At 34.8% G+C, this 18772-nt stretch overlaps 1 protein-coding gene across 1 annotated transcript; it reads left to right on the top strand.

The window, feature by feature from the left end:
* The first annotated feature begins 4209 nt into the window (after positions 1-4209).
* On the top strand, positions 4210-17189 carry LOC108567100. Its single transcript, XM_017927362.1, has 7 exons — positions 4210-4635; positions 12059-12208; positions 12330-12450; positions 13236-15083; positions 15139-15304; positions 15916-16035; positions 16089-17189. Exons 1-7 carry the CDS (start codon positions 4273-4275, stop codon positions 16282-16284), a joined length of 2964 nt encoding a protein of 987 aa, XP_017782851.1. The 5' UTR covers positions 4210-4272; the 3' UTR covers positions 16285-17189.
* Positions 17190-18772: the final 1583 nt, after the last annotated feature.

Genomic DNA, 18772 nt, shown 5'->3' with positions numbered 1-18772 from the left:
CCCCCCAATCTCGATAGATGTTATTTAATGAAAACAAAATATGAAACTATATATATATATGTAAAAAAACAAGAACTAAGATCAGAAATAACCTTCTTACTATACATTTCCCTAATCTGTATTTTTTTTCCTAAATTTTCGCTGATGATTATTTTTCTTGTTTTATTTGTCATTGATAATATTTTTTTGTAAATAACGTTTAACATTTGTGTATATATATATATATATTTTTGACATTGCCGCGGCGAAGGCAAACCGAGGAAGATGATATATGCAAACGAAAGAAACAGGAAGGAAAGCAGCTCGTCTTTATTTTACATTTTGTTTTCAGCCCCCCCTAGTTGTTCATTTAATTGATTATTATAAAACTTTTTTGTAAGTTTTTTTTTATTGCATACATAGTTTTAAACGAATTATTTGCATTCAACATTCGAATGTTGAACTCTCTTAAAAAAAACTTTTGCATATATATATCTATATATACATAAACGAATTTGGATGAATTTATATGTATAGCACATACGAAATTATATTGATACAACTGTTTATATAATTCCGTATGTTAATATACTTAAATGAAAATTATATATATATATATGAAAGCTGTTTCATAAATTTGTTTCCATTGAACAAAGTTGTTAAATTAACCCTTATACGTACATGTGAAAGTACGTGTCTCAACTTTTCTAGGTACTAAATTATTGTATTCAAAGTAAAACATAATAATATTATTCCGCGGTGACAAGTCACAAGTATCATGTAATTATTTTGTGCGTGGCTCTGCACAAATTCAAACATTTTTATTTATTTGCGGTTACTATACGATGGGTCTCTCTAAATATTTATGATTTTGTTCTTTGCCGTATCTATCTCTCTTTGTCGTCCACTCACCTTGTAAATTCACCAGTTTGAATTATTTGTGGAACAAAACGTATTATATAAACCATATTCAGGATTCTTTTAATTATAAATATTGATATCTATACGTAGATACCAATTTTATATATATATAGACATTGTTATTTTTATGTGTTTTTTTTATGTATAATTTTAATTTCAACTTGTATAATAAGATTCATAATAACAAAAGAGAAGGAAAAAAAAATTATATATATATATATATGAAAGGTGGTATATGTGTATTAAACGGAACGTTGCTATGGATGGACAAGATAAATGTATATCTATATTGACTAAGTTTAAGAAAGTAAATCTATTTGCTGTGATTTTTCTTAGTTCTTTCATCTGTGTAAATTATACTTAAAGACAAACAAAATAACAACAACAAAAGAAATATATATAAATAAGAGTGTACAAAGAGATTAATAAAGTTTATTTGAAGTCCAATATACCGCATTTTATCTGGTACGTGTAAGGGTTATAGCGTTTTCTAACAAAAAATTAAATTAATTAATTTATTTATAGCAATTTTCTTATCATTTTGTATCATATGAAGCGAATAAAACAAAAGAAACAATTTGTTCGTCCTGTTATAATTGATGTCATTTATAAGTCCCTTTCATTCATTTATTAAAGTTATCTGTCGCCGTCTCATGTACCTAAGTAACGATGTTCCTTCTTTCATAGATAAATGTTTATACTCGATCATAACTTAGTGTTTCAATTTGAGTTTATTTTCATTTGTTAGTTTCTAGATTTGTGCGAGTTCGTACAATGTCTTGTATATTTTTGTATTATTATTAGTTCACCAGATTCAAATGAAAATTAATTGTTTATATTATTCTTTGTCTTTCAATGCAAACCTGACAAAATATCTGCTAATAAAGGTATTATTACATCAAAACGTTTCCATAAAAGAAATTCTTTTCTTTTTTTTTGCTTTCTCAACATTAAAATTTACTTTTGGTCGTTCCATTACGAAATTTATGATTGTTTAGAAACGTTGTCAGACATTCCTGTAACACTAAAAAAAAAACAACATAATGTGATGTGATCACCTGGTTTTCCACAAATGTAATGATAATCAAAGAAACAAAACAGTATATAAAATAAATCGTTAGTTTCCACGTGCATACATAAATTCAAATTACCATAAGCCATTTTGAAAATGTTATGTAAACTCGATATATCGGTTGTTTTATGTAAAAGAGTTTTAATAAAGGTTTTCTCGATGCTGGGTATTTTTCTTTACTATTTCAAATTCGCTTTCATATCAATATTTACAAGAAAAAAGTTTGAGATTCGCTGGATAATATAAAAACCTCCGAAGTTACATCAGAAAGTTATATATTTAATAGTCAGTGCAATGGTTTTGAGGTCAATGCTATTGTTAATACATACATAAGATAAAACTGCCAGTCATTGCTAGTAGTTAATTTTGTTGATGGTATTAGGCAACGCAATAAATTCTTTTCTTATGACAGGCGCAGAATAATCATAAAAATGGTTAAATTAAATTAGTAAAAACTACGATTGACGGCATTTTGTATTCCTAGATATTTATTTTAATATTTACAAAAAATATCTTAATATTTGCTTTTATTATATAAGCAATAAAACATTGACATTTCAGAGATTTACTTTTACAAATTTTAAGACATTTAGCTAATGCTACTATAAAAAGGTGTGGTCTTTTGATGGCCCGCGGGCCAGATTTTTCCCACGATATACTTCTTTTTATTCTCATATGACATAATGATTTATTAAATCAGGACTATGCATCGGTCCACGTATTCTACTGTGTAACAAAATCCAAGTTTCAAATATCAAGAACTATAATATAATCAAATAGGATTAATTAACTCAAAAGTAAAATATGATACGTTGAATTATATAATAACAAGTAGATATTTTTTATAAATAAAATGTATATTATGTCCATGTATCGATAATGCTTGTGCATAACTGTGGGTCATCACCTTTTAGGTTATATTCAATTGTTAACTACATACGTTTCTTCATATAGAATCAAAATATATTTATACATATTTATGAAACAAATATACATATATGTATTTTCATTATCACTTGATATATAACAATGTCTTTATTATTTGAGTCTATATTTCTAATTTTCAATTTTAGATTATTGCTCTGTTGCTCTTTTTTGACCCGGATCCAGGACCTTCATGTTAGTTATTACATATTCGTCAAAAAAAAAATTGACACATATCTTACAATTAAAAATAAATAAAAATACTATTTGAATATTTTGAAATATAGATTTCAGATTCAAAATAATTTGTTACAGGTCAATTCCCTGCAAAACAAAATTTAAATAATATTATTTTTTACAACAATAAAAAAAAACAAAATTAGTTAACTGCTGCAATGAATCTCATGATTTTAATAACCTTTAATTTGAAATAAGAAAAATGATTTAAAAAAAATCTAATAGAAAAATCATTCTGTAAAAACATTATGCGCACATTTCTTGTACATAAAATGTATTGATTAGATTTTGGAACGGTACTGAGCATATTTTTGCAGGCAAAAACATTAATGTATCGTAGAATATTTGTTTTAATAACAATTAAAATGAGGAAACAAATTTCAGTCATTACTGCTTCAATTTGATAAAAAATATATTTTGATATTTTTTTTAATATTAAGAGAATTAAGAGAAAATTACTTTTTCAATGAATTACTTTATACTATAAACTTGTTTTCTTAGTTTATTCTGGAAGAAATAAGATGATTTGGTAAATTGTTAAGTAATCTTATTAAAAACACAAAATAAAAATCCTCATTTATACGTTTTTATATAACACGTACAATTTACTGAAATTATTATTTTTATATAATTAGTTTTATGTCTAATGACGAAAATCAATTGTGATTTTAATTAACGTGTCGACATGCGAATATCCTGCTTTTCCGGTATTGATCCTTGTTATGTATTTCCTATTCGGAAATGTAGGCTATTCAAAATGTACTTCTTTATTTTGACTCCTTCCAGTCTGCTAGACGGTTGGAAACACCATAATACCAGCTGGAGACAAAGAAGCGATTATTGTGTCTTCATCGTTATAGAAATCGTGCGTTTTAATAAAGCAATTAACGAGTGATATTGATAGAGCAATATGATGATGAATTGTCATGTAGATAACAACGGAACATCCCGATGTTAATTGCGAGTTTGTTTGAGTATAGAAGCTTTGTTTATGGATTGTTATCATCAATCTGTCGGCGTGGAAGCGCGCGAGAGCGAGTTGGGGTAGTCAACCCTGTGGCGGAGTGCGCGTGTTCATCGCTCGACTATCTGGTCTCTCGGAGCAGTGAAGGTGCAGCCACGCACCGAGCCACGGCGATATGGACAAGGTCCTGAAACGTGTTGGTCTATCGAAAAGGACGATCGCCGACGGTTCCGCACCGAAGGACAATGATGACCCCGCGAAGGGACGTCGCCGACGCCGCAGCAAGTCCCGCCGCAGGGCCACCCACAAACCCATCAGCACCACCACCACCGTCGCCGTAGCCGCCTCCAGTAAAAAGACACGCGGCTTGTTTAATATTGATTGGGATTCGGTTAGGGATTGCAAATCGTGCAAATCTCGGGCATTAACCAAACGCTTTTGTAACAAGAAGTGTGACAACGAGCTGTACCGCTCCAACAGCTTCAAATTTGAACGGTTTGTCCGCGGAGGCGATGAAGTATCGACCCTCGAAAAAAAGGTCAGTCACTTTAGAACCACCACATTACAATTCACAGACTACCCTCGATCCTAATGAACCAAATAAAGACATCCTAGACATCCCCAAAAACATAAAACAATAATGACACGAAATGACAGACAAAACCATGACACACATTCTTGTACCCATCGCGAGAACTAAATATAAATAAATAAAAACGCACGACCTGTTGATGGGCTTTACTTTGTCGGGCGAGGGAAATGGTACAAAGTATTTCTGAATTTTAAGAATGATCAAGTACACAGACGCCAATTGTTATTTGTATTTGTGGGAAGGGTATCGACCTAGGATTACAAATTGGCTCCGATAAACATAACTATTTATAAAGGCTTATCAATTGTAAACTACTTGATCCGAGCTCGAATTTCAATTCATCAATTGAAGATGCACATAAACAATTTAAATAAACTTAAGAATAACAATCTCGACAGACCAATGCTTCGGCATTCCTCTGTGATGAAAAAAATATATATATATCTGAAAAAACAATAAGAGTAGATGAAAGATGATTAAGGGAAGAGGTTTTTGCGGGGATAATTCTAGGGGGAGAGCATTTGAGTGTGAGAGAGAGAATAGCTATGGCATCCTCTCTGGCAATGTTTCAAAATGGGTGATATAAATGGGAGGTGATCCATAAAACATCTGCATGCGGCATCAAAGAAGCGCCGCGCTCTCATTCAGAGCGGGAATGAAAGTGGGTGAATTCTGCTGCTGCTCCTGCGCCAGGACGAATCGATCCTGTGTGCCTTTGGCGCGCAAGCTCGTGTGCGGAAAACCCATTGGATTCCTCTGATGTCACGGCTTACAATTCTATAAATAGCGGATGACTCACTCTCTCCACAGTGCTTCCCATACTAAACAAGGGAAAACACGTTTTCCCCGAAAAAGGCATTAAGTGCATGTACGTCGCGGTGTCTGCAGGACCTTCGGAGGTGCGTTTCCCGAGTTCGTCCCGGATCCTTGATGAACCGGTGCTGCGGCAAAGCTCCATTCTGGATTTCGTTCTCTTTCCAACCTAGGGGTGAGTACGCAAAATCGCATCGCATCCACATGGCTCGAAAAATAGTAAACATTAATTGTATCAATATTTGGCTACAAGTGTCTCAAGTCCTGCAGGACATTTCGAATACTAGTTTTTGTGTAAACCACGATCTGATCATGGTCGTTCTGTACCCTGGTCACGTATGGTAACCGCTGTTCTACACCCGGTACATGGCTACTAGATCACATTACAGCTCGTAATTTACTCCCTCTCGGCCGTTAGCCCTAACTCATGCTCGCATCCCCCTTCGGTCTCATCCATCGCAATTCCGAAAGTAAAGCTCACCTATTGAATCTAACTGCTAGTTTCGCCGAAGACCAAAGAATGGTCTGAACGGAGAAATGAAAAAATCGCACACATACAAACGAGAAAGGGGAAAAAGGTACGAGAAGGATGAACAGAATAGAGTGGTGGAAAGAGAAAAGTTGAAAGTCCAGACTTCGTGCACCCGAACAATACAAGCCATTCCGCAGCGAAAAATAAAAGAAGCTGAAGTAGAAGAAAAAGTAAGAGAACGAGGGAAAACTGTTTCGTTCCACCAGAACAATAGTCCTATTGTCCTTCCATCTAAATTACTTTTGTAATCGATACGGCAATGTTTGTTAACAAAACACCGCTGAAGTAAGAACTATTGCGCGATTAAAGACGACAGTGCGAGGGGTGTAGAGTCATTAATCTGCTCGATTCTGTTTGCCCTCGGCTCCCTTTTGTTTGCCTTCGGGAAATTTGAATGCGATTAATTTATTAAGCAATGATTTAATGCCCGACTTTATTAAATCTTGGCAAACTACCAATGGAAACCTTCAGACAGGACTACGATTGAAAAGAAAAGGTAACATGCGGGGTTTCCTAAAGGCAGGATCCTTTAAGTGGATATGCTTACATCACGGAACGAAGCAATTTGATTACAGAGACACCGTTATATAGACACTCAATTCCAAGCTGCCAGTTAAAAAGCAATTCCTCCGGTCGTTTCGCTTATTTTGAAGGACGGTTTTCCTTTTTGCAATCAAAGGAAAAGTTTTTAAAGCTATCAGAAGCTTCACGGAAAGTACTTCCTTGAGAGTCTGTAGGATAAACATGAAATAATACCGTAGTTGAGAAGTTTTAAAACAAACCAGAAGCCTTTGCTAAAAGAATCAAATAAAAAAGCTGAAAGTTGAGATAACTATAGATTTAAAAGGTAATAAAGATGAAGACAATTTTGCTATACATAACTGAATGCTAAAATAATCTACGAGCAAGAAAATGATTTGTTTTTACGTTGCTGCAAATTGAATTTCCTTTTTTTATAGTTTATGAACTTTCTTATAAGTTCATAAAATATTTCTAAACTGTAATTTTCTAAAGTAGACAATTCATTTCAAATTAAAGTATTATTATTGTAAATATAATGTGTGGATATATGTAATAAATTATAATTAATTAATTAAAAATACAAAACATACATACTTGAAAAGAGAGAAATATCAATTGAAAATTGTTTAAACATTAAATATCCATTTTCAATGTTTTGTTAAGAGGTTCGTTATTACAAAGAAAAGATTATTTGTATATTGTGCTTTAAAAAGGCTATATTTCTTTTGTGAGGATTGATCGAAAGTTCCAAATGAATAGATATAGGAGAGAATGTATGTGTTAAAAGCTATTTAGAAATAATAAAAGAGATACTCACTGTGCTTATATACTTGAGAGTGAACGATTACAACATCTCGTTCAGCTAAAGGGTTGAGAGTTTGGATGAGGCAAGTTTTTCAAGTGGATCGTCTGCGAAGCTTTTCCGATGCGGATGGATAAATCAAATAGGATGATCATGCAGAAAGCTTTTCGGCATTGAATTTCAGTGGAGGCAGGTTGGTTGGTTATAGCCCTTGGTTTAATAGTGCGAAAGTTATTATGAATTCGGAATGAATAAAAGCAGTAAGCGATTCCGCGACACAGCGGGTGTTTTCTGCGGGGTGCCAGACGATACAAAATGAATGCCATACATCATTTCGAGCACAAAAGCCCTCGGAGCTTAGCACGCTGAAAGCACTAATCTTGATAACTCCGAGCCCTGGACCACCCCCGTCCGTTCACCTCCTCCACCCTTCGCCCGGAAATTTTATCCTTTCTTTTTTGCCTTCATCTATTTTTTTTTTCTCCTTCTTCTTCTTCGGCTGGAACTGAAACACGGTATAATCCAATCGGCGAAACTACACCACCCCATCCGTGTCGAGGTCTTAATGAAGCCAGAATCTGGAAAGCTTCGGCGGCAATTCCGAAGCCAATTAGGATGTACGCTCCAAAATTTCCTACCGGTACCGCTCCTCCAGGAACCATAGTTCCCTGGACTTTTCCAATTAGGGAACCCAATGGAACTTGTTGAAATTGCGACGCGAACATTTGCACGAACCCGTTGCCTGCCTGCATAATCCGTCCATCCATTTGCTGCTCCCTACCCGAGACAATGATACATCTGGTTCAGAGTACAATTCTGTATTGATTTTGTTTCACTATCGCTTGGATTGTTCATGTCTGCCATCGAGTTTTTAACCTTGCATTTGTTGTTGTTCACTCGGATTATCTAACTTAGTCACTGTTGTTACTTCCAGTATTATCTATAGCAGAAATAGACTGATTTACCCGAAATTAAATATGGATATCCTATTTTGTGTTTCACTTTTTGACCACCAATCACGCCGGTCACTATACGCAATATCACGATTAACTAACCGTCACGATAAAACTAATATGCCACAAATTCTCTAAGTTATTCACGACTTACCTTAGAAATCTTTTGATTAGAGTCTAATTCGATAATAGCCCGAAATCTGTATTATTAAATTTGCAGTCTCACACTGACGTCACAAATTTGCCTGAAATTTACAATCTAATGCAAATGGACCTTAATTATAACTTGAAGTAACAAAATGGTTAAAGAAATAGAGTCATATTTTTCAGAGTAATTAGCACTTAAACTGTATATCAAATTTAATTAAAAGAAAGCTAAAGAATAATGTTTTGTTGAGATCTTTGTTGGCCTAGGATTAAAATAGTTACTGGGACTTGGGAGTCAACAAAAGTCGAACAATTGCATTTGTATGGAGATGAATAAATATCTTACCCAAACGAGCCAGTCGCAATTCTCCTCGTAGATCGTAATCATCATCATTAACCGATTACAATTCCTGATTTGTTTTTGTCAGACGACCTTAATTAAAGTGAAGTAAAACGCTTGATTGCATGCCTTTGTAAAGGGATGATTCATCAACGACCGTTTTTCGTTATTGTTCCCCTTAATTAACCAGAAAAGAAAAGAAGCAAAAAAAAAAGAATCCCCTTGTGAGATATTAAAAATAACAGCAAGGTTTTTGCCGCACGCAATAGCTCAGCGACATAATAAAAACAACCGGATGAAAGGATGACGCAAGTTCTAACTAGTTTGGATGATTAACAGTTCCGGGGATGAAACTGACGTAGACACGGAATATGCAAATAACACATACAATTAAACCTAACCGAATGGAAGATTTATATATAAAGCTATGTACCTTCATGCAATGATATAATCGACGTGCTATTTACTGCGTGTCCAGTATCAGCACAAAAGCCCCGGTTCGGACGTATTACTAATCCCATTAGATTCGAAAACAAATGGCACGAGTGAATTAAAAATTAAATATACTTCATCCCTTGCGATGCTGTATAGGTGGGTTTACATTACATCAGGGAAGAAAACTCGGTGTTTTTACACTTCGCTTCACTAATCTCGTGTAGTACAGACTAGCGTTGTTTAACCTTTTTGTATATGAGAAATATTTTGCGGACGTTTAAGATATACAATAATTTTATAATAATATTTATTTTTTCGAAATATTAGTCCTAAATTAACACTGCTAAACATTTTTTTCGACTGATTGAAAATGTAACTTTTGAAATCAGTACCCAAAACTACTACCCCTTATTTGTTGATGCAAACACGCGCTTCTGGCTGATGAAACGCACGTATTGTACAGTAATTTGGGGATGGTTTTTAAACGTGATCGTTTGTCCCTCATTTTCAGGGGGTCTCGCGGGAGCCGAAGTTTGAATAATCAATGCGAACACAATGTAACTAAACGTTTCAGAATGTTTGCCTCATTGATTCGACATTGGAATTTGCGAACCCCTCTGCTCATCCATCGCATCCCGCACATTTCACGTACTTTTCCATTAAGATCCAAGCCTGTCTAGAAATGAATATTTTACAGATAACTTCGGCGTTGCTCCCATGATGCTCAACTTTTCTGACATTCTATATAACTTCCAGCACTTCCATCATTTTGTTTTATCGCTGTTTTATACTGCTTCCTTGATAGGAAATGTCCAACTGAATTACTAACACGTTCTATTCAAATCTTCAAAGCAAATAGTTCATCTAAATATTATTTATTTGCTATTTCTTTACACTTTATATAATATTTTAAAATTATCCAATTAAGACAACTGAAAAAAACCTTAATTAATTTTCAATGAGCAGAGATGCTTTGTAAAGATGATTCATTAGAGATTAAGTACTAATTCCAATTTGTTGAAGCTTCTATTTAATTCTATAGAATCTCTACTGATGTTAAAATTCTTCATAATTAGAAAAGTTCTACGTTTCGATGAAACATCATAAAGCCGGGAATTATCAGTATATAGATTTTCCAATCGGATATCTGCTATACACTTCAAACGCCAACGATAATCCAATTAATTTGTATGATAGATAACGTAATTGTACTTCAAAAAGCTTCAGAGGTTAGTAAATAAATAGAGGTCATAAAAAAACTCGTATCAATAATATTGCTTGTGATGCCACATTGTTTTTATTGAAATTGCGTATTTGAATGAAATTCCCCTGTTCTTATTAATTATAGTAAATCCTTTTGAACGTTGTGGGAAATACCATAATGTCGGGACACCTAGTTTCTAGCACAAAAGCAGCGGCCCATTCAAGGCAATTATCCAATCAAAATAGCGTGTTTTAATTACACCATCAAACGAAAATATTTCTTTGAACTACACACAATGATTATAATAGAATGCAGACAACAAAGGGAAAGGTGAACACGTTTTTGATCCGCCCTATTTCATTAAGCTAACCGTTTGGATGCTCTCGCCATTGTTTTTATACAGAAAGGATTTAAATGATGGATTGTCGAGTCGAGCTATTTGAAAAATCTTAAACCTGATGCATTCATCCTCACCCAGGCATTGATGTATCTTTATCTCATTTTTTGTGTTATGTTGACAATGACAAAACATTATATAACATCTTTTTTTATAAAAATATGAATCCAACATGTTAATTTAATCTAATGCTAATAATTTCAATCCTTTGCGTTATTGGCCGCTCAACTACAAGCATTTTTATGCCTCAAATGACCATTGAACTCAACTAGAACTATCTATTTTTTTTCTTGTTTATCGCGATCAATTGAACCCCTTATTCAAATGGATGCATATCATAAATCTTAAAGTATTTGTTATCAACTGTAAGGCTAAAGGTTAATGGACTATTAAAACTGTATTTTTTATAAAATTTATCGAGAATCTCATTTAAAAGATTAGAACATAAATTAAATTGCACTAATCTGCGTGTTATTTTTTTGAAATATTAGCATTAATCTTAATGATTTAATAATTAACTTATTTTATCGTAAACAAATTTGAGAAACTGAATTTGAGACCAATTTTGTCTCGAATTGAATAAATTTAAAATATCATGTAGTTAGTTAATCTTTGTTTATTTGATACAAACAAGAGTTTTGTGATCCTTTTTCGTTTCTATATTTACACATTTTTCTACAATGTAGTTACTTTGAATGCAAATCCAATAATTTCGTATATATATTACAAGAAAAACTGTTTATATCTGTTCTGAGTCTTGTTTGTAGGTTTAAGAAGATAAATGAAATGAAATACTTACTCATATAAATTTGACAATATAAGTTATTAAACGTATTTATATATTTGTATTTATTATTGTTACAAAATAGACTGTAAATAAAATAATTTGAAATAGTATTTGTTGTATGATATAATAGAAGCTTTAGAAAATGTTGGGTGATATATTAGGTGGAAAATAAATATCATGAAATCCGATAGGATGGATGGCATAAGGAAACTGTGAGATTGAAACGAAAACGCATCTGGAAGATAAATGTTAGGCATGTGAAAAGTGGAGCATGCCAGGTAGATGCGCTATACCATACATCTTCTATAACCATAAAAGTTCCCCGCACATTATATATTAATGTCCTGCCAGCAAATTTATGGGATCCTCTTTGTAATTAAGGGCTGACGCTTTAAGTCGAGCGCGCACACCTGATCAAGTAATTCCTTGTTTCGCAGATCTCCGTGTGCGACGAGTACAGTCTACCTGTGGACCACCTGAGCAAGAAAAGACCAAATAGCATTGCCGTACCCAGTTTATCTGACTGGAACGTCTCGAGTCCGAATGAAGAGAAGGTATTGGAGTATCGCAGCGAAGCCGATCTAAATGTAAATATCACCCCCCTAGCTTTTCCACCCTTATGTCATGCATGTTCAATGCGCTTTGGTATTCGGTATTATATATTTATTTTTATTTTTTGTATTATTCCATTCCTTTTGTCGACTGCAGGTCGAGATCTTAGAGACGTACTCGACGCCAAGGGATTCCAGGCAGCAATTCAGTGAGGAGGAGGCAGACCAAAAATGCCTCACCAGTCCGGACCGCGAATATTCGCAGCCGTACACCACAGGTAATTCAAACGGAAATTGCGTTCGATATCCGCTCTCAGCACCCACCAAATCCTGACCAGAGTTTCGATTTTTCCCCTGCGTTTTTATCTTCTCGATAAATGGAAATTGGATTTCATTGTACGTATAGATTCATGCTGTTTCTTTGACGTTCAACAATAAATCCACCCCAAAAACGTTAGTTTGGTATTGCTGTTTAACATTTGTTTTGTTAGTTATATTGAAAAAAACTGAAAATTGAAATTACCTCAACCGAAAATTTTAAATTTTTACTCAGATTTGTAAAATTATGTAATTGTGATTTAAGTTCTGTGATTATTGACATAATCACATAATAACAATAGTAAAACTGGTGAGTAATATAAGTAATATAATAAATAGAAAGCTTAAATTCTCATATAAGAAATAAATCAATAATTTGAACCCTTGGATTATGTGGAGAGGAAAGTAGAAATATGTTCCTTTAAGGTTTATACGAAAATATAATACTATGGGTATGAAAATATACGACGACAATTTTCCAGTACATTGAGGATATGAAATTCCTGGGAATTGCCGGCTCTGAAACTCTAATCCCGAGGCAGTTTCTCCGCAGAACCACCCTCTCGTTATTATCGGGCTAATTGAATTTGTCACACACGTCGGCATGCAATATCACTCCGAGATGGAGATAGATAGATTGCGTCAGGGACGTTGGGGCCAATTTTAAAGTGCCCGTTAATAAGTTCTCCCTTAATTTCATTGTGCTTAGGATGTAAATATTATTATGGTATCTCCCTGCTCGCAGATGGATCCTCGGAACCGTCATCCGATGAGGAGTTTTTCAGGCATCAGGTTACTGTCTCTCAAACTCCACTAGAGCTGAACTCCCCTGATAGCATAGCCGAAGCGATATTGCCATTGGTGAACGTACAGTCGCCCATCCGTGCCGATATAAAACGTCACCCTTCGCCCTATTATTATTCCGATTTATATAAGCCGCGGGCGTCGCTGGAATCGCCCTCCAAACCGACCACCTCGAAATATTGCGAGAACGTCAGGTCCGAGCATAATCCCGGAAAGCCGACGTTCGATCGGCAGGGGAGCGAAGAGCGGAAGAAATCGAATCAGAAATCGTGGAGTAGCTATCACAAGAAATACAGGAAAAGCTTGGATAGCCAGTCGGAAAAATCGAACAGGCCGAGAGGCAAGTACCAATTAGCACATGACAGATACAGGAAAAGCGATGCCGGCATCATTCAGGAGCAGGCCGATCGATTAAACATCGAGTCCCCATGCGCTTGTGTGGATGGCGACGATGCCTTAGAAGACGAGATGAGTCGCCAGAGGCATGTTTACGAGACCGCTTTCGACTGTCGGATCAGCAAGTCCGACGACGATTTGGATGAGATAGAAAAGGTGACCAACCACCCGGTGCTGGTCGAATTCGGAAGCGCAAGAGATCATGAAAGTCGGAGGAAGGTCGCCTCGCAGTACTCTTCTAAATCCAACATAGAGGACGTTCCCGTCCTCACCGCGCTAGCCCAAAAGTTGGAAACAATGCATTTGCCTACAGAAGGGGCTTCTCTGCCACTTCGCGGTTACACCCCATCCCCTCCGTCCACGGCCCCGCTGCCAACAAAATTCCACGGCAAAGAATCCATCATGAACAGCATTCGTAGTGCACCCAATCTCCCCTCGCATTCCAAGGCCCGCTTGAAGAATTTACACCTACCCATTAAGTCATTACGCGGCTGCTCGCCGACTAGTAGCAGCAGTACTTTCGACATTCAACTTCCCCATCAGATCCAGGACTCCTCGCTCACTAAGGACAACCGCGTTCTCGAAATTAAGGACAGGCCCCGCAAGGACCTGCTGCTCTTTAAACGCGCCAAGAACGGAAAGGGTACGATCCTGGAGTTCAAATCACGCCGAAGAAGACACAAGTACTCCAGCACCGAGAGTATGACAACAAGTAGCAGCGGCGGCAGCATGGAGAGCATCAAGAGTAGTACTAGCGAAGGAAATCGGAGTACTACGAGCACCGAAAGTCGCAACTCTTCGTCCTTGAGCTCACACGACTCCGACTCTGGAGCCGCCAACAACTTCCTAGTGGCCCAAAGCACTGTGTTCCATGGGCAGAATAAGCTACACATACTCAGTCCTATATCAGACAAGTCTTCACAGGAGCCAGTATCCGAGATGTCGGATAACAATCGCAATAACAACTCGCAAAAGTGCTCACCCGAAGAAGTGGTCATGATCGAAACGTCGAAGCCGCGCAGAAGGCTTCCACAGAACAAGAATTTACTAAACTTGGGCTTCCATAGCGGCGACCCGGAGATTCAAGGCTCGGACAGCGGGATCTCAATCCAATCACGCGAAGGCCATAAGTCTAGATTCGCCATCGGTGAGATCTCCGTGCCAACGCAGACAGATTTCTCTGATCTGCCCTTCGACATGCCGAAATTACGTCGACGACGGATCATGGCCCAAGAGGCTTGTACTTCAGGCAGCGCCACGTCAATCGATTTTGGCGATCTGCCATTTGATATGCCAAAGTTAAGGAGGCGGCTTCGAATCCAACAGTCTACCAAAGAAACGAGTGTTTCCCAAGCGTCTTCCAGCCAGAGTGTCGTTGACCCAGACGTTCAAAGTAGGTGCTACTGCGATAAACTTAGATCGTCTGCTAATTGCTCGTTACATTTTAGCGCTCAGTTTCCGACCGAAATTGACGCTGAATTTAACGGATATGGGAACCCAGAAGAAGAAGCCCGGTCTCGGTCTGTCGCTGATCGGAATGGGCTTAAACTTAAATATCAAAAGTCCTACAAAACATGAACTAATCGACATAAATTTACCACTGGAAAAGCAAGGGTTAGTAAAAGTATACACATATTATTTATATATAATAATAAAGCTACACTAGGAAACAAGTCAAAGTAACAGTGTTTCCAAGGTTAACCGAGTGCAAGGCATTTTATTCTAAAAATAAAACAGTTATCTTAATGTTACTCAGTTCAGTATGTACACGTAATACTCTATGTTCTTTACACCTAACAATTTTAATTTAATGGCTGTACCTCCCAACATAACAATTAAAATATAAAGTTGATGTATAAAACTCAATTATTTTATTCTCATATTTTTAATAATTTAAATAATTCTATCATTTATGGAATAGTTTATCAACTTTATAATATAAACTTATTGATTTTTATCATTGCCTCTAATTTTTAAGAAAATGCAGTATTTTAGAAATTAGATATATTATCTATTTCATTTTTATTTTATTAACACTGTGTATATTCCTTAACTAATAAGACTATTCCTTGTTCCATAAATAGCTTTTAATAGTTTTTAATAACTATCGTGATATATCATTAAAAAATAATATTATTATAATTCTGTAGGTAACATGTAAATAATGATTATTATATAGTATTTTAAATAGAATTTAATGTTTATGCACTGTGTTACTTTTATAGATGGTTCCATGGAGCTATAACACGAGTAGAAGCAGAGAATGTGTTACGTTTACTGCGAGAGGGAAGTTTTCTGGTGAGGAACAGTGAGTCTACCAAGCAGGATTACTCGTTGTCATTGAAGTAAGTTTCTGAACTTTGTCTATGACTTGGGTTTAATAATGCAGTGTTTGCAGAAGCGCCAGGGGTTTTATGCATATGAGGATACAAAGGGACGACACGGACGGAAGCAACGCCTTCATCCTTGGCCAATTTAGCAAGCCGTTCGGCTCAATACCAGAGATGATCAGACACTTCTCCTTGAACGGATTGCCCATACGTGGCGCCGAACATATGTGTCTCATACAACCAGTTATTGCACAATTGTTGTGATAAATTCAGTTTCTTTCAGTTCGGTTTTACCCGTTTTCGTTTGCGGTTTTTATTATTGAAAGGAACATTCGAGAGTATAGAAGAGATAAAATATAATACAGATCTAGATATCGACATTCCAGAAATACTAAGGTAATACGATATGCAAAAGATATAACAAATATTTTGATATCTAATAATTGTGAAATTAGAAATTAGAATATTTTTGGTAATTTTCGGTATCCGTGCATACATATATCTACTATATCTATACGAGGAAGGGACAGAACAAAGATTTGCAATAATGATGAGTGAAAATTCTTACGAATCTAATAATACCGATGGCTTCCATTTTCTTTGTTGAATTGTTATTTGTTCCCATGCATGATCGTATAAAATACGGATTTTAAGCAAAAATACATTTCGTTTCTTGATATCAAAAACCTCTTGCAGACAAAAAAAATATGAAATGTAAGCAGTAGAAGAAACAGAAAAAAATATATATAAGATGTAATGGAAAATATGAATATTTTAAGATTAGTTTTACAGCCCAGCTGGAAACAAATTTGCCAAAGAAATATGACTGTGAATATATTTATCTACATTCCTATGTTACGAGATTATTGTTTTGTCGTTTAGGTTTTCTTTTCCAACATTATTATTAGGGTACCACTAAATTATCGTATTCATAATTGAATTTGAATAAAAAAAATGAAACAAAAACAAAATAGAAACAAAGTGGTGGATATAGAGAGAAGGATGAGAAGTAATTATAGTTATTATAATGAAATAGATCTTAGATCAATGTTTTAGGTTAGTTGTAAAGAATAAAGATGGATAATAAGGACATATGTATATTCGATTTTATGGTTGTCTTATTCGAGGCTCAATTTAAATTACTCAAAATTTGTTGATGAGATTATATTATATATATAAATATATTCATATTAACCATACAAAATGTAAATAATTATAATTCCACTATGACACTGTTCGTTTCTGACTTAACTAGATTCTAATCCATTCGCTTATTCTTTCTTTATATAGAATTAATTAATACTGTGACTGTGCAATATTTCATTATAGTGAATATTTAATATATATAATATATTTTTAGCATATTAATAAATTGGTACTTCCCATACCTCGTACATTTTCATTTTTACCCTTGTCTTTTTCAGCTTTATTTTTAAGGCACTTTTGTTTCATTATAATTTTCTTATTTCCATAACTAAACTATGTCTTTCAACAAATATTAAATTGTATTTGAACTGTAATATTTATCTAAGTACATTGGTAGATCCAACATAATATTTTTATTTCATAATACCATGTAAATTAACAATATAGAACAAATGCTAAATAGCTGCTTTTAATAATCCCGACTCCTGGGATTAACGTTTTAAAGCTTTATATATAAAATCTTCGGGAACAGATGTTTATAGAAACAAATAATATTATTATAATATAGATGAACGTTAACATGAAAATGTACTGATGTTTCTGAAAATACATAATGGTTATGTGTTCAGGTAGAAAGTTTTTGGTCTATTGTACAAATTAATACAATAATATGAAGATGAAAGGACGATTCTAAGAAACATCTACCTAGAATATACTTTACCTAAAATACTGAACCAGTAAAAAGTTTATTATAATTTATAAAAGCATTAATACATAAGTTTAATATTTTGCAAATGATATAAGAAAATGTTCATGGTTGATTCATTGCATATACTTTTTTTTATAAATCTAATTCTATTTAATACTTCTGAGTAGCAAATATTTGATAAACATAAGTTGCTACTGCCAAATTATTTCGTGACAAATCTTCCATGATCATCATTTAAATTTAGATTTCAACATTTGAAATAGTCTCTAAATTATTTCTAAACATATTTTATTCAAGTGATCTGCAGACTTAAATATACCACTTTATGTATGTAAATAATGAACAAAACGTGCAGAATTATAATAGTTTATTTAATTACAAATCGAAATATGAATTAAATATAGAATATTCATGTGAATTTGTATTTGGTATATAATTCTTACAGATAATATCAAAATCTGAAAGTTAAGAAGAAAAATGTAAAAGCTTCTTTGATATTATTTGCTTTTATAACATCCTAAATTAGAAAGTGCTTGGCGCCTAATCCCTCAAATAGAGCCTTAGTTAAGCAGAAAGCACGGTAAAACAACATTTCACCTGTGCCAGGCGCTATCCGGCCATGGATGCTTTGGCAAGTACCTGCACTTCTTCGCGAAGAAGGAGGATGAAAGGTGCTGGTACTGTGAGGAGGACGATAGCCCTGAGCACACGCTTTTTAGATGCTGCAGATGGGTTGGAAGGAAGCACAAGGCGGAGGCAGAATTGGGAGTCCTGCTAGTGCCAGAAAATATTATCAGTGAAATGCTGAAGAGTGCGAAGAGCTGGGATATTGTAGCGGCGTACATATCAGAGGTGCTACTAAGCAAAGAAGAATACGAGCGATGGCTGCAGAGGGCC

The sequence above is a fragment of the Nicrophorus vespilloides genome, unplaced genomic scaffold, assembly GCF_001412225.1.
Source record: "Nicrophorus vespilloides isolate i.1.1-1 unplaced genomic scaffold, Nicve_v1.0, whole genome shotgun sequence".
NCBI lineage: Eukaryota > Metazoa > Arthropoda > Insecta > Coleoptera > Silphidae > Nicrophorus > Nicrophorus vespilloides.
Note: the sequence above shows the minus strand (reverse complement) of the source record. Positions and strands in the feature narration are given on the sequence as shown.

What these genes read in the sequence shown, in the direction of transcription:
- LOC108567100 (XM_017927362.1), top strand. Translation starts at nt 4,273, where the DNA reads ATGGACAAGGTCCTGAAACGTGTTGGTCTATCGAAAAGGACGATCGCC. An exon ending in TTCGCAGCCGTACACCACAG is followed by an intron (nt 12,451 to 13,235) that starts GTAATTCAAACG and finishes CCCTGCTCGCAG; the next exon opens with ATGGATCCTCGGAACCGTCA. An exon ending in CGTTGACCCAGACGTTCAAA is followed by an intron (nt 15,084 to 15,138) that starts GTAGGTGCTACT and finishes GTTACATTTTAG; the next exon opens with CGCTCAGTTTCCGACCGAAA.